The sequence below is a fragment of the Callithrix jacchus genome, chromosome 9 (genome assembly GCF_049354715.1).
Source record: "Callithrix jacchus isolate 240 chromosome 9, calJac240_pri, whole genome shotgun sequence".
Taxonomy (NCBI): domain Eukaryota; kingdom Metazoa; phylum Chordata; class Mammalia; order Primates; family Cebidae; genus Callithrix; species Callithrix jacchus.
The window spans coordinates 116,334,034-116,356,842 of NC_133510.1; the positions used below are offsets into that span (position 1 = coordinate 116,334,034).

A 22,809-nucleotide genomic window follows, 5' to 3' on the forward strand; every position below is an offset into this window, starting at 1 on the left:
GAGTCAGAAACCAGCTGGTCAACCTGTCGAAACCCCGTCTCTACCAAAAATACAAAAATTAGCTGGCTGTGGTGGCACGCACCTGTAATCCCAGCTACTCAGGAGGCTGAGGCAGGAGAATCGGTTGAACAGGGATGCGGAAGTTGCAGTGAGCCGAGATCGCGCCACTGCACTCCAGCCTGAGCGACAGATCGAGATTTTGTCTTGTCCCCCCAAAAAGAAAAAAAAGTTTCGGGGACGTGTGCTAAACTGGGTTTGCGTAGGTGGAAGGGGTAACCCGGCTCTTTAAGGTGGGATGGACCCCACCCCGCCCCATCCCGCCCCGTAGGCCTCCCCTCTCCCCAGCCCCTCCCACCCCGGAAAGGCTCTCCTCAAGCCCTGCCCCGCCCCCTGCCCCGCCCCCGGCGGAGCGCAGTCACGTGATCCGGGTTGTCTGCGTGCAGCGGCGCTGTCATGGTGGGCAAGATGTACAGTTCCCCTAGCAGCCGCCTGGCCCAGGCCCTGACGCGGGCGTTGGCGCTGGCCCTGGTGCTGGCCCTGCTGGCCGGGCTGTTCCTGAGCGGCCTGTCGGGGGCGATCCCAGCGCCGGGGGGCCGCTGGGCACGCGATGGGTCGGTCCCCAGCGGCTCTGGCAGCCGCTCGGTGGTCCTGGACGCCGCGGCGGGCCAGCTGCTTCTGGTGGACGGCCGCCACCCTGACGCCGTGGCCTGGGCCAACCTCACCAACGCCATCCACGAGACCGGGTAAGGGTTGGCCCGTCCCCTCGAGGGGGAGGGGGGTGCGTGGGCGCCGGACCTCGCTTGTGCCCGGGACCGGCCTCGTGCCGGGTGGGAGCGCCCGTTTTCCTGGGGGTCAGCTACTCCCAAGGCTGCAACACCACCCTGTGGACCAGCTCCCTGTTTGGGAGGGGGCTACTGCAGCATCCCTCTCCTCATAGCGCTAGTCCCTTGCCTTCAGCCAGTGATGACAGTACTTCTGTCCTCAAAAGGCCAGCTCCCCACCACGAGGCCGCAGTGCCTGCATCTGGATCAGGTTCATGGCTGGTGGGTAATACAATAACTTCTATTCCCACGGGGGCCAGCCCCCTTCCCCAGACTTTGCCTCCTCTCCCCATGGAGTCCAGTCCCCTGTCCCTAGGCCTGAGAGGTGATGAGAACTCAACAGGAGGCTAATTCTCACCTGCTTGGCTGTGGCTTGCTCATGGGTGCCAGCCCCCTGCCTCCCTTCCGGTGCCAGGACTGAGCATGGGTTCCAGGCCAGTCCAAAAGCAGAGGGTCCCTAAATTCACATAGACCCACTTAGTACCATGCTAGGGCTCTGCACCTTCCTTGCCTTCTGTGTCCTGGTCCAAGGGGAAGTCCTTGGCTGGATGCCATGTTTGGTAGCTATGCTCACCATCTTTATTGCTGGGACCCAGGCTGTCATTCTGATGTGTGAGTCTCACATAACTCCTCCGCCTGTCTGGGCTCCCGTTTCCCCATCTGTGGCCCAGATTTTGAGGATGTGCTCTAGTTGGGTGGTCGTGTGGAGCAGGTTCTGTACAGGGCTAGCGTCCATTAATTTATTCATTATCCTGATGCTTGGCCTTAGGGACGCAGCTGAGCAAGGTGGGGGTCCCTACTCAGTGGGAGAGACAGACAGCGACAGAAGGGAAACTGAGGGCTCAGCTTCAAAGCCTTGTCAGCAGGGCCCAGGCACGGGATCTAGGCTGTGCTGGGGGATTTTAGGGAACCCGGGGTGCATTGGACATATCCTAGTGCCTAGATTACACTAGGGAACCCAGCACTAGGATATGCCCAGGATGTGGTCTGCGCTCAGACCATGGTGCCCTCTCCTGCAGAAAGGGCCTCCTCCCACTGCAGCTGCCATCCGTTTTGCTGGCATGCATTGACTTCTGCAGGTGCTGGGAGACACAGGATTCGGAGGACACTCCCCTTCTGGTGGCACTTGGGGGTATCAAATAGAGGTGAGATTTGGGGGAGATATTTGCCGCAGACAAAGGAGCCAGGTGGGGCCAATCTGGGAAGGCTCCCAGGGAGAGGAGGCCACAGAGTGAGCTGGCATCTATGGAGGGAACTGAAGCTTTGTGGCTGGCCGTGGAGCCTGCTGGGACTCTGGGATCTGGTGACCGTTCTTTGCTGACTCACTCGTGTTTTTGGCCTGCATAGCAGAAACAAGAGGGCATGACAGACAGTACTGTGCAGGGGAGGAGGCACAGGGAAACCCAGCATGGGGAGGGGGCTTTGACCTCCAGAGGCCCCTGCTGGGCTGTGTTGCTCTTGACTATGGTAAACACGGAAGTGAAGAGAAGGGCTCCTTGATTGTGCTGGATGGAAAGTTCTTCCAGCCTCAGCCCCTCTGCTGGGTGACCTTGGGCAAATCCCTTCACCTCTCTGAGCCTGTTCTCTTATCTCAAGGTAGGGCCGAAAGGGTCATGGAAATTCACTGGGGTCATGAAAAGCACCGCTGTTTGTTTATTTTTATTTTTTATTTTTGAGACAAAATTTAACTCTGTTGCCAAGGCTGGAGTGCAGTGGCATGATCTTGGCTCACTGTAATCTCTGCCTCCTGGGTTCAAGTGATTCTCATGCCTCAGCTTCCCGAGTAGCTCGAATCACAGGTATGTGCTATCACGCCAGGCTAATTTTTGTATTATTAGTAGAGATGGGGTTTCACCATGTTGGCCAGGCTGGTCTCGAACTCCTAACCTCAGGTGATCTGCTCACCTCTGCCTTTCTAACTTGTTTTTGGCACTCTCTCTCTCATCCTCTCCTCTTATGCTCACATGCCCCTTTCCCTCTGAGTTTGCCAGCACTTGAGGCTCTGATGGAGGGAAAACCATACAGGGAGCCCCATTTCACAGGCAGGAAACTGAGGCCCTCAGAGACAGCCACTTGAAGACTCAGGGTCCGATGAAAGAAAGCCATTGGGGGTGTCCTGGCTCCTGATCAGCAGAATCTCTGATCTCTGGGGGACTCTGTCTTGTTTCAGAGAGTGAGGGTCAGGGATTTGATGCCTCTGTTTGCTCAGAATTGGGATCCCTCCTTCTTTCTGGTGAAATCTCCAGATTTTGCTACTGGGGATCCTGGGATTGTCAGGATAAATTCTCCCTACTCCATAATACTTTGTCTTTTTTTTTTTTTTAATCCTTTGTCTTTTTTATTAAAGATTTTTTTTTGAGACAGTGTCTCACTCTGCTGTTCAAGCTGGTGTGCAGTGGTGTGATCATAGTTCACTGCAGCCTCGAACTCCTGGACTCAAGAAATCCTCCCACCTTGGCCTCCCAAGTAGCTGGGACTATGCATATGCACCCCCATGCCTGGCTAATTTTTTATTTTTATTTGTAGAAACGGGGTCTTGTCATATTTCCCAGGCTGGTCTTGAACTCCTGGGCTCAGGTGATCCGCTCACCTTAGCACCGTCAACTGCTGGGATTACAGATTTGAGCCACTGGGCTCAGCCCCTTTTTTCAGTTGTGCTGTATCTGACTTTGGGCCAACACCCCCACACAGCCTGGAAACATTTAGGATTTGATGCTTGGAGATCAGAGATGTCACTGGGAGCAGAGCCTGCCTTAATCTAGTTCTGGCCTTGGTCCTGGGGAAGCTGTGTCCTCCAACCTTGTTTTGTCTTCCTTCCCTGATCTGATCCCACTGACCAGCACCTTATCTATGAGGCTGCTTGAAGTAAATCACCATCCCACTGAGAGAGGAAGTGAATCAAAATAAAAGGGAATTACAAATTAGTAAACCAGGAAGCATCCCCAATCCACCAACCAACAGGCAAAAACAGCCCAGTAAAATGGATAAATAAGGTCCGGCTGTTTCTTTGAACAGTGACAAGAGATGAATCTCCACCATCAAGAATGAGAAAGGAGGCCAAGCATGATGGCTCACGCCTGTAATCCTAGCATTTTGGGAGGCCAAGGCAGGAGGATGGCTTGAGGCCAGGATTTAGAGACTAGCTTGGGCAGCATGATGAAACCCCATCTATGCCAAAAATTAAAAAATTAGCCGGGTGTGGTGGTGCATGCCTGTGGTCCCAGCTACTTGTTTGAGCCTAGGGAGTCGAGGCTGCCATGAGCCGTGATTGTACCACTGCACTCCAGCCTGGGCAACAGAGAGAGACCCTATCTCAAGGAAAAAAAAAAAGGCTGAGATAGGAATGATAGCCACAGATACCAGGGCATCCCACATAATGGAGAGCATCCACAGCCATATTGGTCTGCGGAAGTGGGATGCTGATATTTATGAAGTATTTGTGGTCCTCTGCTCATCTCATATCAGTGGTCCAACTTTCAAATGTCCCTTCTTTCAAGAGGCACCTTGATTAGACTCTTGAGTCATCTTAGAGACATTAACTGCACGTGGCATGAAATCAGCGTGGCCCATAGACTTTCCAGGAAAAAAAAAAGATTGAGGAAACAGACCTACAGCTGCCAACTTTTTATTTTTTTCAAGCAAGTGCATTAAAAGCAAAGCAGAGCAGTACTTGTCAACCCCTGTCAGTATTTATCTCATAAAAGATTTTAGAGCAATTTTAGAGCAAACAAGCAGAAAGGACATACTCTCTGAATAAAGAGTAGTCTTCTTTTCATTTATTTATTTTTTTGAGATGGAATCTGCTCTGTCACCCAGGCTGGAGTGCAGTGGCATGATCTTGGCTCACTGCAAACTCTGCCTCCCTGGTTCAAGTGATCTTCCTACCTCAGCCTTGCTAGTAGCTGGGATTACAGGTGTGTGCCACTATACCTGGCTAATTTTTTTTTTTGTATTTTTAATAGAGATGGGGTTTCAACATGTTGTCCAGGCTGGTCTTGAACTCCAACTTCAGGTGATCTGCCCACCTTGGCCTCCCAAAGTGCTGGGATTATGGGAGTGAGCTACTGTGCCTGGCCAAAGAGTAGTCTTTAATAAGCACATCTAGTTATAGATACACTCTAAAGTGCTTTTCTGTCCAGGCGCAGTGGCTTGTGCCTGTAATGCCAGCACTTTGGGAGGCCAAGGCAGGAGGATTGCTTGAGTCCAGGAGTTTGAGACCAGCCTGGGTAACATGCTGAGATCCTGTCTCTGCAAAAAATATTAAACAATTAGCTGGGTGTGGTGGTGTGTGCCTATAGTTCCAGCTACTCGGAGGCTGAGGCAGGAGGGTTGCTTCAGCCCAGGTGAGGCTACAGTGAGCTGTGATCACACCACTGCACTCCAACCTGGGTGACAGAGCGAGACCCTATCTCAAACAAACAAAAAAACAAATTTCTAGCGGTTTAGAAAGAGAGGATGGGATTTAAAAACCTCCCCATATAGTTTTTCCTAGATATAAACACTTGTAGCTCTTTCTTCCAGAATTTTCTATGCATAAAGAGGCCTAAACCTTCTTGCATGCATATACATGTAGAGGGATACATGTGTGTGATGCATTTACATGTGTGCTTAGCCCATGCCTACCATTTGGACTTCTGTACCTTTTTTTGAACTTCGTCTCTGACCTCTTTGCTCATCGGCACATGCAGACCATCATGGCATGTGTGGTTAGATTATTGTATCAGGCCCCTAACGATGGGCATTTCGGGAGGGCCCAGCTTTTCTGACTTTGGAGAAAAGGGCTGCTGTGAAGGCCGGGTGCGGTGGCTCACGCCTGTAATCTCAGCATTTTGGGAGGCCAAGGCAGGTGGATCACGAGGTCAAGAGATCAAGACCATCCTGGTCAACATGGTGAAACCCCGTCTCTACTAAAAATACAAAAATTAGCTGGGCATGGTGGTGTGTGCCTGTAATCCCAGCTACTCGGGAGGCTGAGGCAGGAGAATTGCCTGATCCCAGGAGGCGGAGGTTGCGGTGAGCCGAGATCGCGCCATTGTACTCCAGCCTGGGTAACAAGAGCGAAACTCTCAAAAAAAAAAAAAAAAGAAGGGTGCTATGCCCATCTCTGCAGGACTGTATGAGCACCCGGCCAGGGAATGCGTTCCTAACTGCCGTCCATCTCCAGGGCCTCAGTGCCAATGCCTTGGCTGAGCCCACCCTTGCTGGAAGGGGCAGCTCTCACTAGGTGTGCCCTGGAGGAGGCCACTGGCCGCTTGCTCAGTGACTACTGGGGGCTGCATAGCTTTTTGGTTTGACGCAGTTTGCCCAAGGTCTCCTTTGATGCACTGCCAGCTTTTAGCATGAGGGCATCTGCATATTGGGCCCTGTTACAATCTTTCTCCCATCACCACACTTGTCAGGTCTCCTCAAACTCCCACCTCAGATTATTTTTTAATGAGACAGCGTCTTGCTCTGTTGCCTGGGCTGGAGTTCAGTGGCGTGGTGGCAGCTCACTGCAGCCTCGACCTCCTGGGCTCAAGCGATCCTCCCACCTTAGTCCCAGCCCCCTGTGACTATAGGCAAGCACCACCAGAGCTGGCTAATTTATTTTGTATTTTTTTGTAGCAAAGTGGATCTCGCTTTGTTGCCCAGGCTGGTCTCTTACTCCTGGCCTCAAGCGATCCCCCAACCTCTGCCTCCCAAAGTGCTGGGATTACAGGCATGAGCCACTGCGCCATCCCCCTCAGATTCTGGATGAGACAAATACTTAGTGCATAATGTGCATTCTCTCCTGGCACATGCCACAGCAGTCCTCTGAATGGGGAGTCACTCCGCCCATTTTACAGATAAGGAAACGGAGGCCCCAAGAGTTAAAGCAGTTTGCCCAAAGGGTACACAACCAATAACGGATCTACCCAGGGATTCAAACCAAGTCAGAGGGACCCACAAGCCCAAACTCCGGCTCTTCTATTCTCCTTGAAATTTAAAATCTTCATTCCTTTCCCTTGTGTTTTTCTGTCCTCATCTGTGATGAGATGTGAGTCATTAGTCTTAAGTTCATGGCTCGAATCTGCATTTGATAAGAACTATACTTCCTTGACCCCAACACTCCCCACAAACCTGAGTTCGAGGTGGAGAGCGTACACTCAAGAATGTTAACCTCAGCTCTGCTGCTCACCTGCTGTGTGACCTTGGGCAAATCACTTCATCTCACTGTATTATGTGGGAGCCTCAGCTTCCACATCTGTAAAATGGGGAGAATAAAACCCATATCATAGTGTTGTGGGAAGAATTTTTTTTTTTTGAGACAGAGTCTCACTCTTTCACCCTGGCTGGAGTATCGTGGCATGATTACGGTGAGCTAAGCGTAATCTCCCAGGTTCAAGTGATTCATGTCTCAGCCACCAGGGTAGCTGGGACTACAGGCACACACCACCACACCCAGCTAATTTTTGTATTTTCAGTAGAGATGGGGTTTCACCATGTTGACCAGGCTGGCCTCGAACTCCTGACCTCAAGTGATCTTCCTGCCTCTGCTTCCCAAAGTGCTGGGATTACAGGCGTGAGCCACCGAGCCTGGCCTGTTTTTGGAAGAATTTAGAGATACATAAACATCTGAGTACTCTGGGGCTATTGTAATTCCCCATATCAGGGCCCCGCTAAAGATCCCCACAGCTCCACCCTGTCTCCAGAGTACTTTGCTTTGGAACATTCAGAACTCAGGCTTCCTCCTTTTACTTTCCCTGTTCTCTTCACCTGGCGAACTCTTATGTAAACTTCAAAACCCAGAACAGCTGTCACCTATTCTGTGATGCCGTCACAGACTGTACTAATTGTAGCAGCAGCAGTGTATCTTCTCAGGACACCTCCTTGACACTTTATTCCTTTTTCTGTCATCATGGTTACCCTGTTATGTCCTTACCTGTTTTCATGCCATTCCCCTCTGTTGCCACTAGCTTTTTGAAGGCCAGAGATGAACATCATTCATCCTTAGACACCCTCAATGTCTGGTACCCAGTAAGCACTCAAAAAGGCTTGCTTACTGAAGGTATCAGGTGTGGGTATTTTTGAGTCTTTCCCTGTCCGAGGCTGAGCTATTCCTGTCCTGGAAGTGTCCAATGGCTTTTAGCTAACTTCCCTGGCTGAGCCTGCCTCTCCCTCATCTTGTAGCCTCTTCAAGGTCTCTTTAGTGTCTTCCTGTTGCCCTCATTTTCTTACTAGAAACTGCCTTTTAAAATGCTCCCCCCTGCCCCCAGCTAGTTATAGAAATGACATGACTGAATATTTTTGTGTCCTTGGAGCAAAAATGATATATAGGACCATAAAGGAAAAGATTGATCTGGCCACATAAAAATGGAAACGTTTATATGGCAAGAACAAATGCAAAAACCAATTAAAATACAAACGTGTTTTCTCTTACTATTATTTAGAGACAGAGTTATCTCTGTCATCCAGGCTGGAGTGCAGTGGTGTGATCATAACTTACTGCAGCCTCAAATTCTTGGGCTCACGTGATCTTCCTATCTCAACCTCCTGAGTGGCTGGGACTACAGGCACACCCCACTGCACCTCTAATTTTTAATTTTTTTCATATAGACTGGGTCTTACTATGTTTCCCAGGCTGGTCTTGAACTCCTGGCCTCAAGTGATGCTCCTGCCTTGGCCTCCTAACATGCTGGGATTATAGACATCAGCCCCTGCACCTGGCCCCTCCCCTCCCTTCCCCTCCCTCCCCTCCCTCTGCTCTCCTTCCTTCCCCTCCCTCCCCTCTCCTCCCTTCCCCTCCCTTTCCCTCTCCACCTCTCCTCCCTTCCCCTCCTTCCTCTCTCCTCACCTCTCCTCCCTTTCCCTCCATCCCCTCTCCTCCATTTCCCTCCATCCCCTCTCCTCCCTTCACCTCCCTTCTCCTCCTTCCCCTCTCCTCCCTTCCCCTCCCTTCCCCTTCCTCCCCTCTCCTGCCTTCCCCTTCCTTCCCCTACCTCCCCTCCCTTTTCCCCCTCCTGTCCCCTCTCCTTCTTTTATTCTTTTTTGAGTCAGGAGTCTGGCTCTATCACCCAGGCTGGAATGCAGTGGTGCCATCTTGGCTCACTGCAACCTCTGCCTCCCAGGTTCAGGTGATTCTGCCTCAGACTCCTGAGTAGCTGGGATTACAGGAGTGTGTTGCCACGCCCAGCTAATTATTCTATTTTTAGTAGAGACAGGGTTTCACCATGTTGGCCAGGCTGGTCTAGAATTCCTCGAATTCTCAGCCTCCCAAAGTTCTGGGATTACAGGCAAGAGCCACTGTGCTCAGCCTCGTATTTTCAATATTAGTGACAAGCAGAGGGCTAATGTATACAGGGAATTTCACCAACCAATAAGAAAAGATTTCAAAAACCCATTAGAGAAAAATGGGTAAAGACATGAAACAGAGAAATAGAAATGACCAATAAAAATAAGAAACTATATGTCACTTAACTAATTTAAACATTGTAAGCACCTTGGAACTTTTGCAACTAACACCTTGTTTGCTAGTGATGATTTTAATGAGGAGGTGGGCAAATGGAAGTTCGCTCACTCTAGAGACTCAGTCTATGACCTGCTGGGGTTCCAGGACTGGCAGTGCTGGCCTTACCTGGAGGCTACATAGAAGTGCAGAGGCATGGTGCAGTGGCTCACTCAGGTAATCCCGTTCACTTTGGGAGGCTAAGGCGGGTACATCACCTGAGGTCAGGAGTTTGAGACTGGCCTGGCCAACATGGTGAAACCCCATCTTTACTAAATATACAAAAATTAGCTGGGTGTGCTCGTGCATGCCCATAGTTCTAGCTGCTCAGAAGACTTAGGTGGAAGGACAGATTGAGTCTGGGAGGCTAGAGGCTGTAGTGAGCCAAGATCATGCCACTGTACTCCAGCCTGAGTGACAGAGCAAGATGCTGTCTCAAAACAAAAGCTCCGGTGCAGTGGCCATGCCTGTAATCCCAGCACTTTGGGAGGCTGAGTTGGGCAGATCTCTTGAGGCCAGGAGTTCAAGACCAGCCTGGCCAGCATAGTGAAACCCTGTCTCTCACTAAAAATACACAAATAAATTAGCTAGGCGTGGTGGCTCACACCTGTAATCCCAGCTACTTGGGAGGCTGAGGTAGGAGAATCGCTTGAACCTGGGAGGTGGAGGTTGCAGTGAGCCAGTATCATGCCAGTGCATTCCAGCCTGGGGAACAGCCAGACTATCTCAGGAAAAAACAAAAAACAAAAAACTATGGAGTCTCAGACCCCATCGCAGACCTGATCAGAATTTGCCTTCTACCCAGGCCTGCAGGTGACCTGCATATATCAGGTGGAGAAGTGCTCCTTCAGAGGCATGGGAGCCAGCCTTCCTGGAAGTAAATCCTGCCCCTGACAACTCTATGACCTTTCAGATGTATCTGCTAGTATTGGGCAGCAGTGCTGTGTAACAAACCAGCCCCAACCCAGTGGCTTAAACAAACAACATTGATCCTCATGGGGCAGCTCTACTTCATGCTGCAACTCTGCAGACCTGGTGTGCCTGTGTGACTCTCATATCCCTGGGACAAGTAGGCTGGCCAAGGCGTGTTCTTCCCATGGTGATGGCAGAGGCACAAAAGGGCAAGTGAGGCTTCCTGAAGGCTAATCTTATGACCAGCATGCTGTCAATTCCACCGACATCCCATTGGCCAAAGCAGGTCACATGACACAACCAAACCAAATGAAGGAGGAGACAAGGACATTCGGCTATTGGTGGAGGAATGCAGTCATGTTGCAGAGGGCATGGACATGGGAATGAGGGTGGTATGTGACATAAGTTTGTGTTTTAATTTCCTCCTCTTCTGCAAGAGGACAAGATGGGGATGATAACCCTGCCCACCTTGAAGGATTATAAGATTATCACAAGGACTCAATTAGTTAATAGACATGAAAGTGGCTAGAACATGGCTTGGCACAGAGCCAGAATCTCATCCTCAGTGGATGTTAGCTGGTGTTACTGTGGGTGAGGGAATGTGGACGGGTCGAGCATTTTTGGGGAGGCTGTTTGTCAATATCTACAAAAATTAAAAATACATGTGGCCTTTGAGCCAGTAGTTCCTACTGGAGGGATTTACTCCTGCAAGCTTCAAAGATGGACAGACGGAGATTCACGTGAGCATCTGCTGACCAACTTAGAACCATGTCATTTTCATGGTTCAAGCCTGGAGATGCTATGTGACTAGCTGGGGGCCTCTGCCACTGACTGAGTGTCCCCTCCTTCCCCTCCAGGTGGGCCTTTCTGGAGCTGGGCACGAGTGGCCGATACAATGACAGCTTGCAGGCCTACGCAGCCGGCGTGGTGGAGGCCGCCGTGTCAGAGGAGGTAAGGGCTGAAGTGTGGACATGGGACTCCCACCCTGCCCCACCCCTAGCAGTGTGTTCTCCAGGGTGCTTTTGAGATATATGCAGAATAGGCCTCCCTACTCCTGCGGCTGCCTTCCATCTATCTGGGGAGAAAAAGTGGACATGCATTCTTGAGAAAATTACACTAGGGGCTGGCCACTGAGCCTGGCTCTCATCCACTTCTGATATTGCTGACTTCTTGAATGGATGATGTTAATTTTTATAAAGCTCAGTGAGGAGTAAAGCAAAATAATATATTGTTGAGGGACTCATCACATGCAGTAAAAGCAGCTGAACAAAAGTAAGGCAGTGGGCAAAACTCGAGAGCCCAGCTACTGATGAATGGATGCATTAAACGTGATCTCTCACACAGCATAAGTTCATTCGGCTATAAAAGGGAATGAAGGACTGACATACATCAGAACATGAAGGAACCTTGAAAACATGCTAAGGAAAAAAGCCAGTCACAAAAGGGCACATACTGTATGATTCTATTTATATAAAATGTCCAGAGGCCGGGCAGGCACTCCAGCTTGGGCGACAAAGCGAGACTCTGTCTCAAAAAAAAAAAGTCCCAAATTAGCAAATCTACAGAGACAGAAAGCTGCCTAGTGGGTGCCAGGACTTGGGGGGAATGGGGAGTGACTATTGATGGGTAGGGGGTTTCTTTCTGGGACGATGAGAATGTTCTGGAGTTAGAGAGTGGTAATGGTTGCACAACCTTATAAATACATTAAAAACCATGAATTATACCTTTTTTATTTTTTGAGACAGAGTCTTGCTCTGTTTCCCAGGCTGGAGTGTGGTGGTGCGATCTTGGCTCGCTGCAACCTCTGCCTCCCAGGTTCAAGAGATTCTCCTGCCTCAGCCTCCCAGGTAGCTGGGATTAAGGCATGCACCACTATGCCCAGCTAATTTTTATATTTTTAGTAGAGATGGGTTTTTGCCATGTTGGCCAGGCTGGTCTTGAACTACTGACCTCAAGTATTCGCCCGCCTAGGCCTCCCAAAGTGCTGGGATTACAGGTGGGAGCCACCACGCCCAGCTGATTTATACATTTTTAAATGGTGAATTTTATGGTATGCAGACTATATCTCAATATAAATGAATGAATGAAAGAGAATGATAGCTACCACATTTAGGGTGGTGGGTACCTTTGTGGTAGAGGAGGCAGGGGCTTAGGGGATACTCAATGGTACCAGTAACGTTCTAGGTTTTAGTTTGGGTGTTCATTTTATTATCATGCATCATAACTTAGAATATGTTGTGTATTATTTCTGTGTATCAGATAGTACCTAGGGTAAAATTTTTTTTTTTTTGAGACCGTCTTGCTCTGTCACCTAAGCTGGAGTACAGTGGCGCGATCTCGGCTCACTGCAACCTCTACCTCCCTGGGTTCAAACAATTCTCATGCCTCAGCCTCCAGAGTAGCTGGAATTTACTGGTGCACACCACCACGCCTGGCTAGTTTTTGCATTTCTCGTAGAGATGGGGTTTTGTCGTGTTGGCCAGGCTGATCTCAAACTCCTGACCTCAAGTGATCTGCCCGCCTCATCCCAAAGTGCTGGGATTTCAGGTGTGAGCCACCTGGCCTAGGCTAGGCAGACATGCTAACAGGCATTGTCATGTGTACTTCACAGTAAATACCTGCCATCTTCCAGGGACTCCATCAATAACTGACTTTTCCATTGATGGCCTAACCAGTGGCCCAAAGGCAGAGCGCCTGCCCGTAATCCCAGGACGTTGGGAGGCCCAGGAGGGAGGATTGCTTGAGCCCAGGAGCTGGAGGCTGCAGTGAGCTAGGATTGTACCACTGTACTCCAGCCTGGTGACAAAGTGAAACCTTGTCTCAAAACACACACACACACACACACACACAAACACACACACGCACACGAAGTAGACGAGGCTATGGAGTGACAGCTGTCTCCCATGATATAGATGGCGGTGTGCATTGGGTCACCCAAATTGGAAAATAATTTGACGTCAGCTTGTGGAGTTGAACCTGTGTGTGCCCTAGGACCCAGCAGCCCTCCTGCTAGAGGGTATACCCTAGGGGGGATGCATACCCAGGGGTGTGCATGAGGTGCTCAAAGCAGCCCCAAAGTGTCTTTAAGATGCCCCGGGCAGGTGAATAGCTAACTAGGTGGAGGTGTGCAGGGCAGCGTTAACAGAGCAGCGGAAATGGGTGAATCTGAGATGCCTAGAGGTGACGGGGAAGGAGCACTTCTTCCTGTGTTGCCCAGGCTAGCCCCAAAATCCCGGGCTCGGGCCATCCTTCCACCTCCACTTCTCAGGTGGCTGAGAATACAAGCACACACCACCATGCCCGGCTTAAGCCCCATCTTAATATGGATTTGTTATGGCTCTTTGATTTACCACCTGGGTGACCTTGGGAGTTACTTAACCTGTGCCCTGATTTCCTCAGCTGTAAGTGGGAGTGGTGATAATAGCACCCTCCTGACAGAGTTGTGGGGGTTGAATGTGCCAGTTCATAGAAAGGGTGGTCATTACCACTAGCTATGGGTAGTGAGCCCCCTTCCATAGAGCGGCAGCAGCAGCCACTCCCCTCCTCCTGGGGTGCCAGCTGGGTGGCTGGTGTTACTCTGGGCCAGGCAGCTGATCTTGGCTGGGCTCTCTGATGCTTCTGAGTCTGCTGGCTGGCCTCGATGGCCTCGTTCACATGTCTGGGGGCTGGCTCTCTGTCAGCTGGGGTGACAGGGATGACCAGGCTGCATGGTCTTTTGTCCCCCAGCAGGCGAGCCCAGATTCAGGCAGGTGGCATTTGGGTGGGAAGTGCAGAGGGCTGCATGAGATCTGGGTGAAACTGGCATGGCATTCTTGTGCCTGGTGGAGTCAGCAGGGGTGTTGCTGTTTTGTTCCCTAATGCCTCCTCAGTGCTTAGGCTGGAACGTAATAGGTACTCAAAAAAACGTTCATTGATTGACTAGCTGAACACATAGATTGGGGTCCCCAGTAGCAGAGATGGTGCCATCAGGTACAGGCTTTGCAGGCTAAAGGCTCTCAGGGCGACTTCCAGGGATCTGGGGTCCCTACCAGGAATAGAGCTGGGCAGGAAGAGGAGCCTCCAGGGAGAGGATGGCATGAGCAAGGGTTCAGGTAGCCACGCCAGCAGCCTCTGCTTTGGGGCAGCCTGGGTGGGGGCTCTCAGGGAAGAGAGCACCCCAGCTGCCCACCCCCACCTCACCCATCACCCTGCCCCGCAGCTCATCTACATGCACTGGATGAACACCGTGGTGAATTACTGTGGTCCCTTCGAGTACGAAGTTGGTTATTGTGAGAGGCTCAAGAGCTTCCTGGAGGCCAACCTGGAGTGGATGCAGGAAGAGATGCAGTCAAACCCAGACTCAGCTTACTGGCACCAGGTGAGCCCAGCTGCCACGCTTGGTGGGAGGGGGCTTCCAGCTGGCCAGCCGTCCTGTCCCCTGCTGTCCTGGCCAGCCTCGTGGCATGTCCAGCTGCCCAGCCGCCATGTGTCCATCATCATCTCCACCCTCCTAGCCAACCTGCCACATGTCCATCTGTCCAGTCTCCATCTGTCCACTTGCTGGAGTTCCAGCCATCCACCCTAGCCTACTTACTGTCAAAGAATGACTGAAAACAAAGTCAGTTAGCATGCTGTTTCACTTGCATACAAGGGAGGTTGCTTGGTAGATTGGTTATGTTGGATGCAAGTAAATACAATATGAGAAAGAGAGGAAGGGGAAAGCTGGAAAATCCCAGAATCTGGGCACAGTGAATTTCGTTTTCCTTTCCTTGAGGAAGCTGCTGATCAGCTGGCAGCTAACGGAGAGGCCAGGCAGGTGCTCTGCCTTTGGGCCACTGGCTAGGCCATCCCTGGAAAAGTCAGTTATTTAATGCCAGGTGCTTACAGTGAAGTACACATGACACTGTGTGAAGTGGCTGTCAATGCCTATTAGCATGTCTGCCTAGCCTAGGCCAGGTTGGCACCATTTTCCTCTGTAGCACTTCTCAGTGTTCACCAACCCCCCTACTCATACCCTTACTAAGACAGCCTCTTCTACCACCCACCCATCTACTTGTCCGTTTCACACATCTACCACCCACCCATCCACCCATCATGCATCTATCTATCCATCCATTTGCACACCCATCTATCCATTCATCCACCCACCCATCACTCACCCATCTACCTCCATCTGTTTATTCACTCTTCCATCCAACCATTTACCTGTTTATTCTTCCATCCATCCATCCATCCATCCATCCATCCATCCACCCACCCACCCATCCACCCACCCACCCAGCACTCAGCCATCTACCTCCATCTATTCATTTACTCACCCATCCATCCATTTACCCATCTATTCTCCCACCCCCCATCCATCCATCCATCCATCCATCTATCCACCCACCCACTCACCCACTCACCCATCTACATATCTATCCATTCATGCATCCATTCATTTACCCACCCATTCATCTGTCCACCCACCTGTCCATCCGTCGTCCATCCATCCACCCACCCACCCATGCTTATATATACAAATCCACTTACCTACTCACCCACACATCCATCTGCCTTCCACCTGTCAAGCCACCCATCCACTCATACATACATACATACATCCACCATCCATCCATCCAACAGCCCACCCATCCGTCTTGCAGATGCTTACTAAGTGCCTGGTGTCCCTGGCCAAGGCCCCATGAGGGATGCACTGATGATACTTTATGGTTACAGGATGTTGAGGCAAAACGATGACAATGGGGAGAAGTCAGATGCATGTGACAGGTGGCCGAGGCAATAATATAGTCAGTACAGAACTCAGAACAGGAGCAGTTGGCAAGAGGCCAGACCAGGCTGGGAGTCATCCTAGAAGAGATGGCTTCTGAACTAGGCTCTTAAGTGTGGCTGATTTAGGGTTAACACATCCACCACGCATCCACAGGGCACAGACATAGAGTTAATTCACTGAAAGCAGGAGAGTACTCAGCATGGAGGGGTGGATGGTAGTTTGGGGGGGTCAAAGCTGGCTGGAGTCTGAAGGGTACCCCCAGGCCTCCTGCTCTGTCTGAACCCCTAAGCCAGAGCCCCTCCCATTGAAGAAGAAGGTGTGAGCCTGGAGGAGAGGCCTCACCCTCCCTCTGCCCCTGCCCCCTCCCCTAGGTGCGGCTGACCCTCCTGCAGCTGAAAGGCCTGGAGGACAGCTTCGAAGGCCGTGTAAGCTTCCCAGCTGGGAAGTTCACCATCAAACCCTTGGGGTTCCTGTAAGTGCCACCCCCAGAGTGGACAGGGTGGGAAGAAGGGCCACATGCTCATAGTTGGACAGACCTGGATTCCAGTGTCAATCCTGCCACTGCCTGGCTCTATGGCCTCAGAACAGTCAGCTGACCTCCCAGAGCCTCAGCTTTCTCCTCTGCAAAATGGGAACATAACAGCACCCACAGCAGCATGGTAACCCTCTGGTGCCCTGGCCCTCCTTAGTCTGTTGCAGCTCTCTGGGGATCTGGAAGACCTGGAGCTGGCCTTGAACAAGACCGAGATCAAATCTTCCCTGGGCTCCGGCTCCTGCTCTGCCCTCATCAAGCTGCTGCCCAACCAGCGTGACCTCCTGGTTGCCCACAACACCTGGAACAACTATCAGCACATGCTGCGCGTTATCAAGAAGTACTGGCTTCAGTTCCGGGAAGGCCCCCAGGGTAGGTGGCTGCGGGCGTGTCTGGGGGGATGAGCAAGTGGGTGGGCACCCACATGGGGGTGGTCCTAGGAGGTGTGGGCCTTGGAAACCCTTCCAACACATGGAGTCACTGTAGGCACATTTCAAGAGTTCATCCTGTTTTTGTTTTTTTCTTTTTGAGTCAGGATCTTGCTCTGTTGCCCAGGCTGGAGTGCAGTGGCACAGTCGTGGCTCACTGCAGCCTTGACTTCCCAGTCTCAGGTTATCCTCCCACCTCAGCCTTCCAAGAATCTTGAACTAAAAGTATGTACTACCACACTCAGCTAATTTTTTTATTTTTTATTTTTTTAAGAGACAGAGTCTCACAATGTTGCCCAGGCTTGTCTCAAACCCTGGGCTCAAGTGATCCTTCTGACTTGGCCTCCCAGAATGCTGCCATTACTTATGTGAGCCACTGCGCCTAGCCAGTGCATCTTTTTATACATGTTTATTGCCTTTTTAATTTTACCTATTGCTGCTTAATCAGCCACCCCAAAATCTAAAATAACCAAAGCTTAAGCAACCACTATTTATTTTTTGTTCCTGCCTCTGTGGGTCAGCTGGGTGGTTTTGGTTTTCTGGGCTGGGCCAGGCTGATCTTGGCTAGGCTCACTGATGCATCTGCAGTCCACTGGCAGGTCAGCTTGGGTGGGCTGGCTGACCTGGGTTGGCTTCATTCTCCTGTCTGGGGTTGACTGTCAGCCAGGGTGATGGGGACAGCTGGGCCATCATCAGCAGGTGAACACAGGCCTGTTGCATGTGGCATTGGGGTGGGATGTGGTGAAGACCTCTTGAGGCCTTGGTGAAACTAACACAGCATTCTTTTATTTTTTTAAATTTTGAGACAGTGTCTTGCTCTGGTGCCCAGGCTGAAGTGTAGTAGTATGATCTCAGCTCACTGCAACCTCTGCCTCCCGGGTTCAAACAATTCTCCTGCCTCAGCCTCTTGAGAAGCTGGGATTATAGGCATGTATCACCATACCTAGCTAATTTTTGGGTTTTTAGTAGACAGGGTTTACCCATATTGGCCAGGGTGGTCTTGAACTCCTGACCTCAAGTGATCTGCTCACTTTGGCCTCCCAAAGTACTTGGATCACCACACCTGGCTTGACCCAGTGTGGTTTTTTTTGTTTGTTTGTTTGTTTTAAGACAGAGTCTTGCTCTGTCACCTAGGCTGGAGTGCAGTGCTCAGCTTACTGCAACCTCTACCTCCCAGCTTCAAGCAATTCTCCTGCCTCAGACTCCTGAGTAGCTGAAATTACAGGGGCATGCTACTGTGTTCGTCTAATTTTAGTAGAGATGGGGTTTGCCACGTTGGCCAGGCTAGTCTTGAACTCCTGACCTCAGGTGATCTGCCTGCCTCGGCCTCCCAAAGTACTGGGATTAAAGGAGTAAGCCACTGCACCTGGCTGACATAGCATTCTTTACCCAAATCAAGTCTGGTGGCCAGCCCAGACTCAAGAGGTGGGAGAACAGGCTCTACCATTTGCTGTGAGAAACTGCAGAGTCATATTGCACATGACTTGGATGCAGGCATGGGAAAAATTAGAGCTATTTTTACTAACAACCAACTGCAGGGCATGCGTGAATACACTCTTCCTGTCAAATATGCAAACTGACCGGGCATGGTGGCCCATGCCTATAATCTCCGCACTTTGGGAGTTCGAAGCAGGAGGATTGCTTGAGCCCAGAAGGTCGAGGCTGCAGTGAGCAGTGATTACGCCACTGCACCCCAGCCTGGGTGACAATGCAAGACCTCGTCTCTAATAAAGAAGAAAAAAGGCCGGGTACGTTGGCTCATGCCTGTAATCCCAGCACTTTGGAAGGCTGAGGTGGGCAGATCACAAGGTCAGGAGATCGAGACCATCCTGGCTAACATGGTGAAACCCTGTCTCTACTAAAAATACTAAAAGTTAGCCAGGTGTGGTGGTGAGTGCCTGTAGTCTCAGATACTCGGGAGGCTGAGGCAGGAAAATTGCTTGAACCCAGGAGGTGGAGGTTGCTGTGAACTGAGATTGTGCCACTGCACTCCAGCCTGGGCAACAGAGTGAGACTCCGTCTCAAAAAAAGAAAAAGAAAAAGAAAACAAAAGTTTATGATCAAGGCCAAAGTCCTCCATAGAGCCATGTCCTTCATCGCAGGCCCCAGCATCAGCCCCAGGGATACCTGCCAGATGTTTACAGTACCTCCTTGGCCAAATGTAAAAATTTGATGTGCAGGAGCTGGTGAGGAGGTGCGGAAGTGTCCAGTCTTATTTGTTGCTAATGGGAGCATGTGTTGGCGCAGCTACTTTTAAGAGGAATCCAGCTGGCATCTAATAAAATTCAAAATTCGTCACTCCAGTGATCCAGCAATTTTCTGACTCCAGTCTGTCCCTAGAGAGACATTTCAGCTTCTGCATGGGGAGTGTGTATAAGCAAGTCTGCTGCCACAGTGGTTTGGTAACAACCTAACGTCCACTCATTGAAATTCAAGTCAACTCTAAATTGACATTTACACAGGGCGTCATATACACTGTAAGTGTACAGCTTGCATTTCCTGCACGTGGAACACACCTATGTACAGCAGCCAGCTGGAGAGACAGAACATTCCCAGCCCCTGGAAGCTTCCCTCATATTCCTGTCCAGGCACAGCCCCACCCCAGCATCACCTCTATTCTGCTTTCTCTCTTTCTTTTTTCTTTTTTTTTTTGTACAAGACAAAGTCTTGCTCTGTCACACAGACTACAGTGCAGTGGTGCGGTCTCAGCTCACTGCAGCTTCCACCTCTGGGTTCAAGCGATTCTTCTGCCTCAGCCTCCCGAGTAGCTGGGATTACAGGTGCATACCACCATGCCCGGCTAATTTTTGTAGTTTTGGTAGGGACGGGTTTCACCATATTAGCCAGGCTGGTCCTGACCTCAAGTGATCCAACCAAGAAGATGCCAAGGTGCCAGTCTCCTTTTCGGGGAGAAACCTCTATGTTTCCTTATGGAGCCCTGAAAGTATAAACAGATGAGTTTCTCTGAGATCTTCAACTGCTTGCTTTTGTGGTGTGTTACCTGATTATTATTATTTTTTTTTTGAGACAGAGTCTCTCTCTGTTGTCCAGGCTAGAGTGCAGTGGCATAATCTTGGCTCACTGCAACCTTCGCCTCCTAGGTTCAAGCAATTCTCCTGCCTCAGTCTCCTGAGTAGCGCGGATTATAGGCGTGCACCACCATGCCCAGCTAACTTTTGTATTTTTAACAGAGGTGGGGTTTTGCCATGTTGGCCAGGCTGGTCTCGAACTCCTGATCCAACCACCTATCCTGATTCCTCACAGTATACGTTAGGTTGCCTGGTTTTGAATGTTATATGAATGGAATCTTGTAGTATGTGCTCACTTGTTCTGTATGTCTGTGAGATTCATCTGTATTACTGTGTGTAGCTGTAGATATATCATTTTCATTGCTATATGTGCATTAAAATTTTAATATATTTTAAAAACTGCATAAGTTATGCATGTATGTTATGAAACATTAGAGAATCTTCCAAAACACCCTCACAATGAAAATCACTCAAACGCTCCACAACCTGAAAGAGAAAATTTCTGTCAACATTTGGTTATGTTTTCTTCTAGACTTTTAAAAATGTACCTTGGCTGGGCACAATGGCTCACGCTTGTGAACCCAGCAGTTTGGGAGTGTGAAGTGGGTGGATCACTTGAGGCCAGGAGTTGAAGACCAGCCTGGCCAACATAGCGAAACCCCATCTCTACTAAAAATACAAAAATTAGCCGGGCATGGTGGTGCACACCTGTAATCCCAGCTACTTGGGAGGCTGAAGCCCTAGAATTGCTTGAACCTCGAAGGGAGAGGTTGCAGTGAGGCAAGATGGTGCCACTATACTCCAGCCTGGGTGACAGAGTGAGCCTCCTTCTCAAAAAAATTTGCAAGGGTGGGCTTCATGCATGGACTGGGGTGCTGTACCCATCATTATCGTATTATACAGAATAGTTTCATTGCTCTAAAATATTTGCTTTCTGTTTTTTTTAAAAGCATAATTAAGATGATACCACATGGATAATTTGTGACTTCCTTCTTTTGCTCGATAGGCTGCCTTGGAGAGTTGCCAGTACTGTCATGTTTGGTCCGCTACACGTTTTGTTTCTCCAAATTATTTATTTATTTTGAGACAGGGTCTCACTGTGTTGCCCAGGCTGGTCTCAAACTTCTGGCCTCAGGTGATACCCCTGCCTCAGCCTCCCAAAGTGCTGGGATTTCAGGTGTGAGCCACTGCACTGGGTCCCACTTTGCCTTTTTTTCTTTTTCTTTCTTTTTTTTTTTTGTGTGTGTGTGAGACCAAGTCTCACTCTGTTGCCCAGGTTGGAGTGCAGTGACACCATCTCAGCTTATTTCAGCCTCTGCCTCCCGGGTTCAAATGCTTCTCCTGCCTCAGCCTCCTGAGTAGCTGGGACTACAGGTGCACACCCCCATCCCTGGCTAATTTTGTATTTTTAGTAGAGATGGAATTTCACTGTGTTGGTGAGGCTGGTCTCGAACTCCTGAACCTGGCCTTCCAACGTGCTGTGATTATAGGGGTGAGCCACCACATCCGACCTACTGATCCTTTTCTTTTAAAGTACAAAAACTTACTATAGAAGAGATAATTCAGGCTGGACACGGTGGCTCATGCCTGTAATTCCAGCACTTTGGGAGGGCGAGGCCAATGGATCACTTGAGGTCAGGAGTTCCAGACCAGGCTGGCCAACATCGTAAAACCCTGTCTCTACTAAAAATACAAAAATTAGCCAAGTGTAGTAGTGGATGCCTGTAATCGCAGCTACCTGGGAGGCTAAGGCAAGAGTATCACTTGAACCTGGGAGGCAGAGGTTGCAGTGAGCCGAGATCACCCCACTGCACTCTAGCCTGGGCAACAGAGCATGACTCTGTATCAAAAAAAAAAAAAGGAGAATTCAGAGAGCTACACCCAGAACTCTGCAGCACTGGAGGGAAGAAAGCTGGGTAGAATCCCTGCTCAGCTGTTTAACTGTTTGACCTCTGCTAAGTTACTTAGCCTTTCTTAGTCTCAGATTTCCTTATCTGCAAAGTGGAGATGATAATTCCCTGCCCCCACATAGGGCAGTTGTAAGGAGTCAGTTTACAAGATCACAGGGGTAATGAGCTTCCAGCATAAGTGTGAGGTCACAGTAGGCCTGCCGTAGACCGTACCTAAAACCAGACTAGCACTTGTCAAGGCATGGGCTTCAGGTACAAGGAATTCTAGAGCAGGGGTGAGGGTACCTGCAGGGGGTGCACCTGTAATCCCAGCTACTGGGGAAGCTGAGGCAAGAGAATCGCTTAAACCCAAGAGGTGGAGGTTGCAGTGACCCGAGATTGCCCCATTGCACTCCAGCCTGGGCAACAAGAGCGAAATTGTCTCAAAAAAAAAAAAAAGAAAGGGACCAGTAAACAAAAACAAAATATCTGTTTGTCTATCTATTTGAGTATATATATGTATATGTATTTACTACACACACACACACAGAGTTGTCCCTTGGTGTTGTGTGGGGGTTGGCTCCAGGATTCCCTGTGGAAGCTCAGGTCTCGTATGTAACATGGCGGCTGCTTACATATAACCTATAGTATCCTCCCATATACTGCACTCATCTCTAGATTACTTGTAATATCCAATACAATGTAAATGCCATGTTCATAGTTGTTATACTATATTTTTAAAATTTGTATTATCTTTTACTGTTTTGTTTTTTTGGTTTTTTTTTTTTTGAGATGGAATCTCACTCTGTTGCCAGGCTGGAGTGCAGTGGCGCGATCTCAGCACACTGTAATCTCTGCCTCCCAGGTTCAAGCAATTCTCCTTTCTTAGTCTCCCGAGTAGCTGGGATTATAGACGCGCGCCATCACACCCAGCTAAGTTTTGTGTTTTCAGTAGAGATGAGTGTTCACCATGTTGGCCAGG

General features: G+C 50.0%; 1 protein-coding gene across 1 annotated transcript in view; it reads left to right on the top strand.

Annotated features, from left to right (window-relative positions):
- Positions 1-431: 431 nt before the first annotated feature.
- The window catches only part of PLBD2 (phospholipase B domain containing 2), a 33,642-nt gene continuing 11,264 nt past the window's right edge, over positions 432-22,809 (top strand). Inside the window, exons 1-5 of the mRNA XM_078337394.1 lie at positions 432-743; positions 11,055-11,148; positions 14,396-14,554; positions 16,321-16,421; positions 16,639-16,853. Coding sequence (XP_078193520.1) covers positions 454-743; positions 11,055-11,148; positions 14,396-14,554; positions 16,321-16,421; positions 16,639-16,853 — 859 coding nt within the window. The 5' untranslated portion in view covers positions 432-453. The remainder of the gene's footprint in view (positions 744-11,054; positions 11,149-14,395; positions 14,555-16,320; positions 16,422-16,638; positions 16,854-22,809) is intronic.